Here is a 17064-nt window from a genome sequence, read left to right as displayed (position 1 = left end):
AACTGTTATGGTTCATGGTAAGTAGCTTCTCTTCTACATTTTTTTAGCCTATGATTTGCCACACAATCTGTGTGGCACTGCACATCTGAAAGGCACAAGGTTAAAAGAAATCCTGCACCAAGAATCTACATTCAGTAAAGGTTAAAAGCGGATCAATGTTTAAAAGAAACTTCTTTTTTTATGTATTTGCTGTCAACCTTTTGTAGTAACAGCTCCACTTCTGGACTTGCAGGCTTCATAGCTATAAATATAAATAATCTTATATAGTGTAGTAGCCAAAAGAAATATTTCGATGATTGCTTCTAGTTTTCTAACTTGCATGTTTATGTCAAATTTAAATGTTAAACTGTTTGTAATAATGATGCCAGAAATGTGTGAATTTGGGGGAAGGGGGAACGGGGCACCTGCCATGTGAACTCTCAGAGCCACTTACTTCCTTCTATCAAACAAAACTAGAGAACGAAATAATATGATCTAAATCAAATTACACATTTGTTTGTGTACAACCACCAGCTTGAAATGGGTGTTTGTGAGCAACCCTTCATCAAATCGTCACTCACCATTGTACACTATGAAAAAGTAATTCACAAACGTGGATTACATCCTTCCAATATTTACAATTATTTAGATTTTTAGTGGGATTTCAGGATTCAAGTTCCAAAAAATTTTACATGAAAGGGAATCTCAGCCTACTGTTTTATTTGTCCTGTATGTACTACCACCACAATTTGTTCAGTACTTGCAGCAATGTTGCGACAATTCTGATTAGTTTCATATTCTCTAGTAGTGTGATGACTTGAAAAAAAGTTACATCATTGATCGGTATGCAAAGTCTAACAAGTTGCAACAGATGGCTATCGCACAATAAAGGAAAACATTAATATGCCTCATACATGTGATGCCAAAAAAGGATGGAACTTTCTTCTTCCTGGGTTTCCCAGTTACCCAAAAGCAAAAGAAGAAATTTGAACTGATAACCTCAACTTTTTTTAAGTATCTTATTTCTTTCTGATGCTGAAAGGATCAACCAAAGTTCAACCATCTTATTTCCTACATTTCAAGTCAGGAAAAAAAATCAGTTCTTATCACAACTCTCTGCTCATGGAAAGAACTGATCATGCACTATAGGAAATGCCCCAAAGTACTCACAAAATGACAAACAGATAGCAACAATGAAACATATTGAATATTTCTCAGACATGCCACTAAATGACACCATCAAGAGCAAGGGGTGGGTAGCTTTGCGTAAGATTCACATTTATTTCAATTTGGTCAAAAGGGTTGCAAGTATTATATAAAAGACAACAGTGAATTGTAGTTATTTATTCTACTCACATTGTAAGCAAATCCTCAAGTCATTTAAATTGGTCAAGTTCAATTGAAATATAATTTCAAATTAGCTTCAACAATACTGTACACTCAATATCAAAAATCAGAAAAATGTTGTGGCACTTTCTGTTTGGGCGAATTCTTTAACCTTTCTTTTATTCACATGTTTTGTGGTCCCAAGCACTTGGGAAAAAAAAAGCATCACTTTATGAACATCCAAGCACTCTTGCTTCCATCCCAGTTGCTTGCACTGTAACTTAGTAACTAGACTAGTCATTGGCAGCTCTCTTCCAAGCAAAACTTAATCTCTGGCCAATCAACTACAATTGACAGGACTTAAATGTGTATTATCCGATGAGTAATGATTAGATGAAGAGTAACAACCAATCCCAGGCTACGGTTGGTGGCAAAAGACCAAGTCTCGTTCTCAATGTTCTCAGGCACCAGGAGGTACCATCTTTCTTGTCATGTCATCCAGTTAATAGCAACTCTCAAAGAAAGAAGAAAAAAAAAGGTTTAAACCATTGCAGATGCTGGGTTCCAAAATGAATGTAGATATTAGAAATATGTTTTTCGCTTTTGCTTCATTAAACATGAAATTTCTATTCATGAGTTCTTCACATTTTAGTGATACATCAAGCCCACTGATGCGGTAAGGACAATTGCACATGCACTTTCCAAAAGGAACATGAAATTCTTTACCCTAAGTGAAAAGCCTCATCCTGCAATTGCCCGAGAACATTACGATCTGCACAAAAGGTCCAAACTTTTCATGTTCATGGACAGGGGAAATATCAAAATTCCAAACTAAAATTAATTTTAATTTGAAACTGTTCATTTCAAGTACATGGACAAAGTAGCAAATTAATCCAAGAATATGGAACAACGTTTCCTAGTAACGTGGTCAACACCATGGAACAAAGTATGCAAGAAAGATTCCAATTCAAAAATATTGCACTAAAACTGTACAGGTAACAAATAGGAAAACATGTGGATACACATCTGTACCAGAAAATACCATCCATCTGCATTACAAACAATACTCTAAAATAATTTATTATGCAATTATGGTAATAAAATAGAGGGCCATGCTATTGATATTTTGTAGATGAAATAAGCAAAAATAAATACCTGTCTTGTAAATTTCATCTAGCTTGGCTGCAACTTTGTCATCTAGTCCATAATCTATTAGTTTGCTATAATCCTCTGTGTGTGGCTCCATGGCATTTTGGTCCAACACTTCTTCCTTAGCCTTTTCATCTTGTTCCATCGTTACTTCCCCATTCCCCTCAGCCATGCTGCAAAGTAATAAATTCAGCAAATTACACAAAAATTCTAATTCAAAATTTACTTATGTGAGAAAGAAAAAAGTACACAGTACAAGAAATTTCACATCAGTGACATGCAATATATTGCTTTCACACCAGTGATAGCATGGTACTACAAACTACGGGCACACAAACTTATTCCTCTCAAGTCTGTAAAAATATATTCACTATTGAATACGCCAAATCAACTGGGCTGGAGCAATGTGATACATGCTGTAGGAAACCAGTCCAAGCGATGCAAGCTACCTGTGCGGTAATGAACCTGGCAATTTTAAATACCCTGCAGTTAAGACAAAATAATGCAGAACAAAAAAATAAGCCCAAAATGAACTCATATATTGACTGAACGACAACATTCACATTATGTGTTACTCTATCCCGTATTGCAAAATTACCAGGTTCATTTCCTCAACCTGTACAAACAGTTGCATTTCTTCTTTTCAAGCAACATGTCACTTCCGTGAGAATTCTCCCCATGAGAAGTTCAATTTCATGCACTTGGTAACTTTTTTCCACACACATTAACACTGGTTCGCTGCAATTATTGACTCTCTGCACCGAAGCATCTAGTTGGTTGCACGGTGCAACAGAGTCGTCTAGTTCGTTGATTTGGAGTCAAGTGGTGTATTTGGTGTCTGTACCATCTTCCGGACCAGTGTATGGTCACGTGATGCGTGCTAACTAATCAAATGACCGTTTAAAGCAGCAGACAGGCATTTGTTGAATCTTCTGAAGTTGAACACCGCTTTCAGTCTAGTTGGTTGCACGTAATTTCCTTGCACCACTCTGACACTGAATGTCAAAAAGTTGAGCCAACTAGACGGGACTAATTATAATATTGTACTTATATTTTTTTCTGTATGAAGGTGTTTAACATTCTGAATAATGCCAATATTTTGACAGTAATAACTGTTAACACTTCTATGAAATACAATACACATTTATCACTACCTTTTACATGTTACATGCATTCATGTGATTCTTTGTTTTGCCTACGCTCTTGTGTACATATTATCAATAGTTTAATAGACTTATGCAATCACAAAACTACGGAGAATATCTAGGCAACAGCGAAAGCAAACCTCATGAAAATTCAAGTGAATGCTCTAGAAGGAATTCTGAACAGATGTAATTTTTCAGATTTTGGAATATCACAGTGGCTTTTCCAAAGGACAGGGCAATTTTAAACAAGTGCACTCGCATCGGCAGAAGTTCTTAAATGAACGAAGAATGCCTTGTCGAATGGGAAATGCAAGTGCTTGCGTAATGTATGCGAAAAGTGGTAATTGCTTTCACCAAGGTTGAAATTTACTGTAAGAATAATTTCCACATATCCAAGATACTTCATCTTTCTCCTATGAAACTTGGGAACAAAAAGCATCCAGCATTCGGAAATGTTACCATAACTTTTCTCTGTGCCTCAACAGCATGTGCACGAATACATGTACTGAATGCATGACACAGAACCAGTGCATGCACAATGACACATTAGCATCTGGCAATCAGAAGTTTACCAGAGTTGCGGACCTCTACTTTTATGTCCTCCAACTACAGCTGAGTAAACATTTAGTTTGTTCAACATGCTTATCCACTCCTTTAGGTTAACTGTGACATTGAGGATAATTGATGACAAGCAAGTGACACAGGCACTAACAAACTTGCATATTTATATTAACTGATTCATCAGGCAGTTACGGCAGGATCTCCAGAAATACCACACAAAAATCCTCATAGCAGATGGTGTATGAATGCATTTGATCATTTAATATAAACACTGACGTAAACCTACATTTACAAATTCGTATTCACCTGAGCATTTTCAAATATTTTTACATGACATACTACACCTACAATTCCTTCAAAGGAGAGTTGAAAGTCTGTATGATATATATATCCAGGACTTGCCTCAGTAAACAAAATCAGTCCTGAGCTGTCCAGTTCTATTCCACCATTACCTAATCATGCAAGCACATTGCTTTGTTTACCATCTAGAAAGTACACAACCCGGTCCAAGTTCTGAATGTTTAATTCCAAATTAATTAAATATGGAACTAAGGCATTTTTACAGGATTTGATTTCTATCTTTGTCTGTTAACATGTTTCATCTTTGTGCTTAAATACTGTGCGTGTCCCTTCACACTCTCCTATTTCATGTTTCGTATGTGGGCAGCCATTTGTTTACTGTTGCTGCCATCTACTTCATATGGGGTGTGGAAGAGGTATTACATCTCTAAATGCTTTCGTTGTTAGGTTAGGCAAAGCAGCATAGGGTTCAGCATTAATAAACTATCACTAAATGCTTCCAAAACGTGACCACATGACACCTGGTTTCAAACACGAAACCCTTCAGCCTCGCATGAAAATTTGCTAAAATTCCATGTCTGAGACAACCGGAAACCAAGAATGGTTGCTTGCTCACTCTCATTCGTGAAATGAAGTTACACAAGTAGACTATGGATTTTTTTCAATTTATGAATTGCTTAGAAACAATGTGACTTATATGTGAGCATTTATACATAGTAAGATTTTCCTGCACAATGTTACCACTTCTCAATTTTCATGTAAGAATTGACAATATAGAGAAAGTCTGTAATTCACTTCCTACGTCTTATACTCACTTCTTAAGCACTCCTGGTGACGTATCTGGAGTTACGATGTTGGGGTCACGTGTTAAAATTGTACATTTACGTGTAGAAGTTGTAAAATAACGTTGTTATTTAGCACGATAATTCTCCATATGGTATGTTCCGTAATGATGAAACATTATTCATCGGTTACGTGCTACAAAAGTAGGAATTGCTTATTGAAAGTGATCATTGGCCCACAAATCATTCACGGATAACCATTTCAGGTAAGGTTAGGTTAGGCAAGCATAGTTATATTATTTCGTTCATAAAACTATGCATATACTCCTCCGCTGATTTCAGGAAAAATGGCATGTTCCATGAAACATTGTTCATCTGTCACGTGCTACAAAACTAGGAATTCCTTATTGAAAGTGATCATTGGCCCACAAACCATTCACGGAAGGTTAGGTTCGGCAAGCAGTTATAACATTTCATTCGTAAAACTACGCATATACACCTATATAAAAAATTCAATCTGCCATTTTTCAAATTTCCAGACGTGACGCCCAGTTTTTTACAACAGATTTGTGATTAGGAGGCCAAAATTAGTTAGTATACCGAAAATTAACAAATTTGGAGACTTTCTCTATATTGTCAATTCACTCCATTTTCATTAGAGGGAAAATTTTCAAAATTATTGGCGCCAAAATTTTTCCATTGGTTTGTTTTCTGTTTGGAAGGACTACACACATTAAATTGTATGAACTACAATACACTACAACCACGACAGATTGTAAATTTCCATTACCACTCAATGTATCATAGCATGTCCACATTTTTATTCATAACCACATACACTAATTGCTCACCACCGGTATGTAACGTTAGTTTCATATAGAGCATCGGGAATTTCAATTTACACGTTAATCTCCTTCACCCGAAAAAACATCACTAGGACCACAATGTGAGAGAAGCATTCTACTTCTTTCTTTCTTATTTCCATTATAGCAGTCTATGCCATGTGAATCAGTTGTACCTAACGCTAACACATAATGTTCTGGGTAAAGCTTATAAAAGTGTGGTAGCTATACAAACAAAAGTATGTAGTAGTACACATCCATATAATAAAATGTTCCTTAGGTTATACAACCACAGGCAGACACGAGTATCCTTGTTGACGGTTGCATTGCTTGTACACAAAACAAAAATTGCTATTAATTCTATATAGTACTGCTTATGTACGTATATTTGCATTTCCAATATTATCGCGCATATAGTTCCACATAATCAACACTCGCAGGAAGATGTAAATGGTTTTGGCACCATGCACACTTACACAAGCTAAACACGGTGAATGGAAGTTCGTCAATTAAAATATTTCCTATTTATCATTCCATACCTGTATTAGTTTTGTTCACAACCTGTAAGATGGAAATCAATCAGTCTCGTTTCACACGTTATCACAAAACACCAATACGTGGGCACATTGATCCAACGGTCACAAGTGCACGATATTCAATGCATGGTATCCCACCATGTGTAACAAATAAGAAACAAAAAAGACACGGCCCAAATAGTAAAACTACGTTATCTGACATCTCTGATAGTCTTACTTACTGTCACTTTTACAATTAAAATAAAAAGCACTATTAATTTTTAGTTGTAACTTGATACTCGCCATATAGAAACGAAAGCACGCCGGCCGGCGCGAAATATTGTAACGTTGCGATACCATTTATGTATGTTCACGTTCCTTTCACCTCGTCACAAAAACTTGCGTAGCGCTGCGGCAGCGAAACATATCTCCAATATAGTCACTTCAAATCATATCCAAACTTCTACTTACCTGTTATAAAACACACGTTCAAATTTAACTTGAATTTACCTTTAATTTTCGGTCAACACTTTCCTCCTTGGGGGAAATGGCGGCGAAGACAACGTCAACGTGATCGCGTTCACTAGGGGGTCACAGAACGACGCGCAAGGACTAGTCTCGACCTCAGCGAAAATTACTGTTCTTCAGGGTTGCATATTACATAGTATTTACCATACTTACAAGGGGATATCGAAAAAAGGCGAAAAAGTTAATAAATCAGAGAATTAGAATGCTTTTTTTTGTCGCCCCGCTCACTTTTTTTATTTGGTATATGCCTGTGGCCAGTTACGTGCCCAGGGAGGTTGGTGGGGGGTCATAACCCCCCTTTGGCTTAGTATTCCATACTTACCATATAAGTGTGGGTAATCGCGACAATGAACTGATGGTATTAATTGGGATAAATGCAATAATGCGACCGTGCCCTGCATTCTAATATATGGCACTTGTTTTCGTTTGTAGCGCACTCTGCGGGCTTGGTCCCTTTAAATTGGTAATGGCGAATATGACCATGAATGAGCAGTGGCAACGTTTAGGGGATGTCAGTGACATGGTGAAGGTATTTAAAACCCTTGTATCGCTGAACGAACATTGCAGGATATATTTTTTTTGTAAGATTTCAAAAAATTCATACTAATGTTGGGTGTGTGCGCACGCTTATGAACCAAAGTTTTCATGCTTGTTAACAATTAACATTTCAAGTTAATAGAATCTTTGTTACCCTCTTTTGGGACGAAAGGTTCATGTTCTACCAACCCTCCCCCCCACACACACGCACACAAACATATTTGTGACTGTTAGAGCCAGAGGAGGGGCCTGGGTGTATGTAGATAAATTCCTGCCTCCCCACCTGATTTATTCCGCCTGTAAATTTCACGAATTCGAATTGTATTTATGAATGAACTACATTTTAATCTCATTTGCGAATAACCATCATTTATTAATACTGTACAGAAACCATATAAATAAATGTGTGTTTCATCATGATACTTCGTTGCGCAAAAATATCTAACCCTGACACGCCCGACGAATGGCGGCGTTTCGATTTGTCGGTAAGAATTAGCTGAGGAGGGAAAAAATGAATATATGTCATAAAGCGTTAACGGAAAGCGTTCATTTCTTTTCCCCGTAAAATGCAATGGCAAAAATGTGAATCACTGCATTTCTTAAATAAAATTCGACCAGCTGAACCCAACAATAAAAAGTAGTCTGGTTTGTTCGTAAGACAAACTAAACGCCAAAACAAACGCATGAAATGATGCGACTTTCCCATCACTTCGGGTCAGTCGTCCAGGAGTAGATCATGACCATTGGCAACGCCAGAGGAGGGGCGGGTGAGCCACTCACTGCAGAAAAGTAACTATCACCGCCGAGATTTTATATAAAATATTTTATCAGTCAATGATATCATTATTAACATATATTAACTTACGAATTCTCAGAAATAAACAAGTAAAATGCAGATCAGATGTTGCTGTTCAGTGGTATATTCACACCATTCGCAAACATCACTCCCTCAAATTTTCAACGAAAGCGTTAGACGTACAGGTAGGTGCGTGTCATGTCATGAACCTCTCCCCCCGCACTCTCCATCTTATTAACCCAGTCATAGTAGTTACCATGGCCATGTTTGAATTATTCGTGTCATTTTGTTAAATATAGTTTCATATTTCCTCCTACAAATTCAATCTTAACATTTGGGAATTACCAGATTGTGGGCGTCTTGAGATAGCTTTAACTTATAAGTGTACCCCCTCCCCTGATTTTCCACTTGATTACGTAGAAAAAACAAACACCTTGTGTTTATGATAGAAAATAAAATAAATTAATTTCAGTTTACGAAAATCCCAGTCCAGTATTTACGATCATTTTTAAAGAAATATTGCTTCAATGTTTCGCTATAATAAAATATTGAGCGAAACAAAATGAATATTAATATTAAATTTAATACCCCTGAGACGTAACGAAATTGGAACCACTCCAGTTCTAATGATTGTACACACACACACACAACAATTCACACAGACAGCCATGGGAATCATTAAAGAGGCGCACATTCCCTTCGGAAACGATTATCATCTATGCAATTAAAAATATGTCGCACCATAATTTCATTCATTTATAGAAATTTATGTTACTTATTATAAGGGGCTGATAATTACAAGTAATACTGGTACAGGATCGTTCCAGGAACGCAGACAGGTACGTAGCAAGGGGGTGTAGTATTTTGTGAACATGCAGGCACGTAACCTGGGGGAGGGCTAAGGGGGCTGAAGACCCCCGAAATCCTACAAATATCTAATTTAAATAGTATATAGTGGTAATTAATTTTAATTATTTAGCAGGATTAAACATTAGATCGAAAAAAGTTTAGTGTATAATAGAGGAATCAGGTGGTGTTTTTATATGCTACCATTTAATCCAAATAATGAATGGATCCACAGCTTCGAAAATTTATAGTTTTCTTTGTGAGAAGTCATACAATATAAACTTTATGAGTAAAATTTGTCCCTAATTTTTAAGCCTTTTTTTAACGGAATGTGTAAAAGCTAACAACAAAATACAAAACTATGAATTTCAGTACACTAACTGTACAAAATGTAGGAAAACAATGGACTCTCTCCGTTTATGTAATAATACTAATAATAATAATACATTTGGATTAAAATTGGTTAATTATTAATGACTTATATTGTAAATGACAATTATAACTGTGGTAATAATTAAATTTGTCAATCTACTAAACAAGTTCAATCTTTCTGACGACGCCCGTGCTGATAAGGGATGAGCCTCCCCCCGAAAGAAAATCCTGGCAACGGGCCTGTGAACATGTGTAGCAATAAATATCTAATTTAAATAATGTATAGAGGGAATTAATTTTACTTCCTTAGCAAGATTAAACATATTGTGTAATAACTTGTAATGTACTGAGAAATTCATCTTCAGGACTTCTACACCTAAGCTTTCTCGCCTCTGGATAGCGTCTGCAGATAAGGGATCAGCTCCCCAAAGCACCCTTCAGAAACATTATGGCTAACGGCCTGTCCGCAATAACTTCAATTTAAGCTATTTATTTTTTTATTCGGGGATAGGGCTATTTTGGAGGGAAACGTCTAGCTTGCCCCCCCCCGAATAAATCCTGCTGACGTCCATGTATACAGCCATGACAACAAGTAAGCAAGCAACAGCTCACATCTTCGTCTCTCGTTTCGTTCTCTTTCCGCTAGATTTTTCTTCGTCCGAACAAGTTTTCCTTGCTTCTCTTTTTGTATGTCTTGCATATGCTCTCTCCAACTGAGGCTCGCTGGAAGACAGGGGAGGGGGGCACACACGCTATCTTAAAGAAAGAGTAGAAAAAGACAACACCAATCCCGCAGAGCTAACGGTCGCCGACGCAAAACCCGTTCTCCACGGATTGAAGGAAAGCTTAATAACCTCACCTTTCCGTTGCTCGAGGGGTGGTTGGCAAGTCAGGTACTGGAGCTTTTAATTTTCAGAGAACGTAAATGTTTACTTATTCATCTTCTTACAGGAGAAAAATCATTCAACTTATCAGCGTCGGGGGGTGGGGGCGCCAGAAGATTGACTGTCCCCCTCTCTCGTTGGCTTGCGAACTTCGGGAAACTTTTGCAACCAAGCTTCGAAATAGTACTACTTGTGAATTTTCACAAGTAGGAAGGTATATTTCTAATTAATTAAACTTTAATTAGGTTTTGATTCATTGAGTTTGTTTTTAAGTCGACTTTATGCACAGAAAGGCTAATCGGGACTGGACCTACAGTTTAAAGTGGGATCGGAACCACTATGTACAGTACCTCCACCGGGTATCGAATCCGGGATCCCTTGATTACAAGGTGACGACACTGCCACTACGCCACATGACTGTGTCCTGTCAACGTTTGTACACAACCATGACGCTTTCCATGCCTATAATTGCATCCACAGATCTACAGAAATTATTATTATTATTGTCCTTTCATCAATTTCAAATAATATTCATAGATAAATCGCTTTGTGATTTCAATATTTCTAATTTTCTTTGCCAATCACATTGCAGAAACTAAGGTCCCAATTGAACCATTTGTATATTTTCAGTGTTGCGATTCTGTCATTTCTGTTGCACGTTTAAAGGTTATTCGTCGTCGTGAAAATTTCAATGGAAACATCAGCATACTTATATATCTGTACAAGGACTAGACACTTTTACGTCTCCTTTCCAAATTCTCCAAATGTGTAACTTCCACACACCACACTCGCACACACAGTACACACATAGAAAGCATAGGATTTAACCTTTGCTTATTGAATAAGCAAGGAATGAGTTTAATTTTTATCAAGCAATTCTTCACATTAATTCAATGAAGATATTGCACCAAGGAAGTTTAACATTTCATTTTCATTTCTTGTTCTGACCCTGTCAAACAAAAGACTGTCGACTTTGGCCAACGTTCCTGTTCCTTGTAGCATTTCAGTTTTCAGTTACTACGTAATGTCAATAAATTCATTAGTACACGACACTATTTTGTAAATAAATCCTGATTCTTGCACTTTTACATTTTATGTTCGTATTAGGAGTTTACATTTGCATGCTTATCCATATAAGATCCCAATGAGTGGCGGTGATAAATCGGTTAACAGGGAAAGCAGTGAAATAGGAAATTGAATTTTTAAGCGTATCAGACTTTTATATAGGAGTCATAAAAAAAAGGTAAAGTGTTCCCCTGTGCATAGCACCACGCCATGAAGGCGTATAGGGGGTGTGGGGGTAACGCCCCACACTTTCTTGATCCGGTTATATAGGAGTCATTCCATGCCAAATCAACACAGATATGTGCAATTTTTAACCTGACCATCTCCGATTTTCATGAAATTTGGGGAGTTGAAACTATGCATAGAACTTAGTAAATATGAAAATTTTTAGTCTCGTGCGTCTTGGAATTGTTAAATTATTCAAGGTCAAAGTTTGCAGAAATTGCCTTTTTTGAGCCCGCTTAGCTATACTAAATGTGCTGTAACTCCGCCCCTATTTCACCTAGGAAGCTCAAATAAAGCTTATTGTACAGGGAATTGAATAAGCTCTTCAGTGATATATAACAAGCCTACCTTTGGATAAAAATATAATTTTGTCACGTGACCTTGACTTTGACCTTGAATATCTCAAAACATGTCATCACCAAAATTCGTGAAAAAAAATATATTTGGTCCCTCATGCCATACTATAAAACATATCAAAAAATCATTCTGGGACTGCAATGGGATCAGAAGATACAAAATAATATGTGTAACTATGTGACTGATAAAAGCCCCATTACATGAACTATGAAGAGTCAAATGTCCCTTAATACTCCCTACAAAATGTGAAGGAGTTATCCTGGGTATAATTAGTCATGAAAGAAATAGGTCAGGCACAGGGAGATCCCTAGCCGTGTGTGTCAAGCGCAGATCCGGCATATTATTGACTGCCATATTGAATTCAACGCAAAAATTTCAAAGGAAAGGGGTAAAAGTAAAGTAAAGTGCTCCCCTGTGCATAGCACCACGCCATGAAGGCGTATAGGGGGTGTGGGGGTAACGCCCCACACTTTCTTGATCCGGTCGTGAGTGGGGGTGATGTGATCAGCATCACGCCCCTGACCGCCTTTACCCCTCAGGGTTTCCCCCAGGTACCCATGTTATTCGACGCTGGGTGGGCGCCGGGGCCACTTCCACCGTCAGAAAAGTTCCCGGATTTGAACCGGCCGGGGATCGAACCCGGGACCTTTAGCATGGTAGTCAGACGCGTTACCGACTGAGCCACCGCGGCCACTCCAAAGGAAAGGGGTTATGTGATATATCAAATGAGGCTAGAATTTCACGAGAAATGAAGTGACGAAGGTTTATCCAACATATATTTAACCAGCAAAAATTTATTACTGCATGCTTGTAACCATTTTCTTATTTTCGAGGTGTTAAAAAACAAAGCATTGGAATGCTCCTAACGTGTTAGGAACTCATCGAGATCACTCTGACATCTTGGGAGAGAAAGAAGTATACGCACCATTGCATATGATTTTAATCAGCTACATTCACCAAATAGTTGAATAGTGAAGAATATTGGGAAAAGTATCTCAAACAATTACGTGACACTTCCTTTGGAATGAAAAATTCTTCAGTGACGAGGCAAATTTTTATGTTCACGGTGAAGTTAATAAAAATAATATGCAATACCTGTGATTTGCTCAGTCGAATGGTTGTTGCTGGTAAGCTAATTATGTGGTATAATGTATGGCGAACGGAAATGGTTGGTCCATATTCAACAACGGAACCTTAAATGGTGAGGGCTTCTTGGATTTGTTAAGTGAACAGGTTTTTTCACCCTTGCTTACGGGATATGGCACTTTTCGAGAGTTTTGAAACAGGACAGAGTGTGACCACACTATATAGGCATTTTCGCAATTTCTTCATGGTAATTTTCTAGGTAGATTGATGGGCACACTGGGATCTATTAAAAGGCCTGCACATTCCCCAGATCTAACATCTTAGGAGGACTTTTACCTTCAGAAACATTTGAAGAGAATGGTGCATGCACTAAAAGTCCCTGATATTGACCATCTGAGAGAAGGCATAGTTGCTGCTTGCGATGTTGTTGCACATGCTACATTACCAAATGTTCTATGCGAGTGTGAGAGACGTCAACGAGTGTGCTCACGGAACATTGACAACATTATAATGTGCATATATCGTAAGTGAAAGATATATGTATAACTTTTTGCTGGCGTAAGATACGTTGGAAAATCCTTCGTCACTTCATTTCTCGTGAACTTCTAGCCTCATTTGATATATCACATAACCCCTTTCCTTTGAAATTTTTGCGTTGAATTCAATATGGCGGTCAACAATATGCCGGACCTGCGCTTGACACACACGGCTAGGGATCTCCCTGTGCCTGACCTATTTCTTTCATGACCAATTATACCCAGGATAACTCCTTTACATTTTGTAGGGGTTGTTAAGGGGCATTTGACTCGTCATAGTTCATGTAATGAGGCTTTTATCAGTCACATAGTTACACATATTATTTTGTCTCTTCTGATCCCATTGCAGTCCCAGAATGATTTTTTGATATGTTTTATAGTATGGCATGAGGGACCAAATATATTTTTTTTCACGAATTTTGGTGATGACATGTTTTGAGATATTCAAGGTCAAAGTCAAGGTCACGTGACAAAATTATATTTTTATCCAAAGGTAGGCTTGTTATATATCACTGAAAAGCTTATTCAATTCCCTGTACAATAAGCTTTATTTGAGCTTCCTAGGTGAAATAGGGGCGGAGTTACAGCAGATTTAGTATAGCTAAGCGGGCTCAAAAAGGGCAATTTATGCTAACTTTGACCTTGAATAATTTAACAATTACAAGACGCACGAAACTAAAAATTTTTATACTTACTAAGTTCCATGCATAGTTTCAATTCCCCAAATTTCATGAAAATCGGAGATGGTGAGGTCAAAGGCTGTGTTGATTTCGCATGGAATGACTCATAGTATACTTCGTTGTTGAGAGAATTGTACGCACTCCAAGAATGAATGTTGCGCATCGGGATTGTCATCACCACATGTGCAATTTTGTTGACGAATAATACCATTTTCGCCAAGTGGGCTGGTTTGCGTACGTGTCCAGTTCGCAACATATTAATAAAAACTATAACCTGTCGTCGAAGGGGATATTTGTGAAATCATGCATGTCTTGTATTACATTCCACAAGCCATCTGTACGTATGGCCTACCATCGTAAGTTGTCCCTTGCACCAACTTTTCCAATGATTTTTTATTTTATTTTTAACTCTAGGCAGTAGATCTGTATAAGGCAGTCTTAAAAAATATATTTGATGTAAATCCCTTGCTCGCTTAGCATACATATCTACCAGTATATTACTTTGGTTAATGTTGTGTACATTAACATAGGAAGTTGAACATAGTAGTGAAGAATGAGCAAATGAAACAATTGACAATCGTTAATTAACCACGAAAACTGTTGTCGAATGATAACTTCAAAAATATGGTGAAGCATTTATCTTGTTTCATTTACGTGCATGTGCGTAACCTACGCATATTAATTATCCCCGGTTCTAGAGAATTTATAACTAATAATCAAAATAAAATTCGAAATTTCATCCTGTTTTGTGCGTGCAAAAGAGTTCACTTCCTTCATCCTCCTTATAGCTATCATTAAAATGTGTACAATCCCTTCGCACAACTTTTACTGAGAAATTATACACTTAGCTAAACATTGGATCTATGTTTTGTTCTGTCGAACCAAGGTAAGAAGTGAACAAACGAATAATTTCAAAGTTTAAACCTTCCATTGTAGAGAGCAGCAGATAATAGATTTTGATAAAGATTTGAGTAACTTTATAAGCTTACCGAGACGCTGAATTTGTACCATCTTGTTCTTTGCACTCGCTTAATTTAGTGTCGTCAGTCATTGTGCTTCGTACTCAACTTTTCGGATAATTAATTGCACTGGAAACAAAAATCGCTATCGTTTTGCACTACCGATAGGGATTTTTCAGAAACTATCAGCCATCAAGGTGAATGTATTAAGGTTGAACCAATCATATTTAACGAACAAGGAACAAGGCAAGATGGCGTCAGATCGAGGACTGGGTTCCTTATTAATAAAAATATTCCAATTTTAATACGTTTATGTAATTAATTTCCTTCACATTTGTTAAATTTCTCTTTGGAAGCCTTTATTGAAAACAAGCTAATCCAGAGCAGAAGCTCACACCTACTTTACAAGAAAATTCCCGAAAACTAGCAGCACCTGACGATTTTCCATCTTCATCTGACATAGTTTAATCCTATTTCCATTTGCTCTTATATAATCCGAGTTCTGTCCTTTATGTTTCATACATTTTTCAAAATATATTGTAATTTTGTAAGCGTATCACTTAAAACTCCTAACTTGATACTGCTACGGAAAATGATTTTAGTTGATGAAAGTAATTTTAGTTTCAAAATCTAATTGCTACATGTTTCTCTCTGATGCTACATCAATTTTTGTCAGTTTTCTTGAATAAATATCAAGATAAAAAGAAAGAAGGAAATGTAATTGAGAAGCAAGGGCGTGGCTAGCAATTTTTGCAGAGGGACCAGGCTGTTCTGTCTTTAGGGACAAGAAGGAGATTTCGTTTCAGCACTCAAAGAAAGTTTGATAATTCACTGTTATAGTAACAAAAAATAAAGCACATTTTGTATTTGAATTTAGTATTACAAGCTTAATGCATTTCATTAACTAGGTGGGCCTCTTGCTTAATGAAAATGCAATTTTTTCACAATAGTGAGTCTATGTTTAATTTCCATATTTTGTTTAATATAACTAAATATATATTGACAATTGACATATCTAACTCTCTTTTGTTACATATAAATCGGTTCCCTGATTATTAGAATGGAGAAGACTGTCCTTTCACTAAAGGTCAAATATTATATTAGATACAATATCTCTCTTTTTTATTTCTATAGTTTCACTGTGATTTTATTGTTTTGATTTTATTTGACTTGGTGTTTTTTAAGTCCACTTTATGCACAGTAAGGTTAATCGGGACTGGACCTACAGTTTAAAGTGAGATCCGAACCACTATGTGCCTCCACCGGGAATCGATCCCGGGACCCCTTGATTACAGGGCAACGACGATACCGATTTTATTGTTTGAAATTCCACATTACCGCCCTCCATGGGGTGGTCACAGGACGCTAGGGGTCCCAGGTTCGAATCCAGACTGGGCGTGTGTACTCCTTTATGAGTGTCCCGTCATCATTTTCATCATACCACCACTCATCCGCATCGTCGCGATTAAGCAAAAGTGTCAGAAGAGTGACGCTAAATATAAAAAAAATAAGTGCGTATCAGTGCCATTTCTTGTCTAACTGCATGACCATGATTTCTCATACGTATAAGCCTAGAAAATCTGTTAGAAAGACG

The 17064-nt window shown here is 37.2% G+C and overlaps 1 protein-coding gene across 23 annotated transcripts in view; it reads right to left on the bottom strand.

Annotated features, from left to right (window-relative positions):
- The window catches only part of Syp (synaptotagmin binding cytoplasmic RNA interacting protein), a 77533-nt gene extending 61890 nt beyond the window's left edge, over positions 1–15643 (bottom strand). For 12 of the 23 annotated variants that reach the window (XR_014443843.1, XR_014443847.1, XR_014443848.1 and 9 more), the window contains exons 1-2: positions 15501–15640; positions 2461–2627 (exon numbers count right to left, since the gene is read on the bottom strand). Coding sequence is in view for 16 of the 23 variants with exons in the window: in XM_083141977.1 (XP_082998103.1) it covers positions 2461–2627; positions 15501–15562 (229 nt within the window). In the remaining 7 variants the exon portion in view is untranslated. Of the gene's footprint in view, positions 1–2460; positions 2628–7109; positions 7198–15500 lie in introns of those variants that run through there. The other 11 variants (XR_014443844.1, XR_014443846.1, XM_083141980.1 and 8 more) reach the window with 4 other exon arrangements.
- Positions 15644–17064: the final 1421 nt, after the last annotated feature.

This window comes from Lepisma saccharinum, chromosome 20 (genome assembly GCF_977018435.1).
Source record: "Lepisma saccharinum chromosome 20, izLepSacc3.1, whole genome shotgun sequence".
In the NCBI taxonomy this organism is placed as follows: Eukaryota; Metazoa; Arthropoda; class Insecta; order Zygentoma; family Lepismatidae; genus Lepisma; species Lepisma saccharinum.
This window is presented reverse-complemented; position numbering and strand designations above follow the sequence as displayed.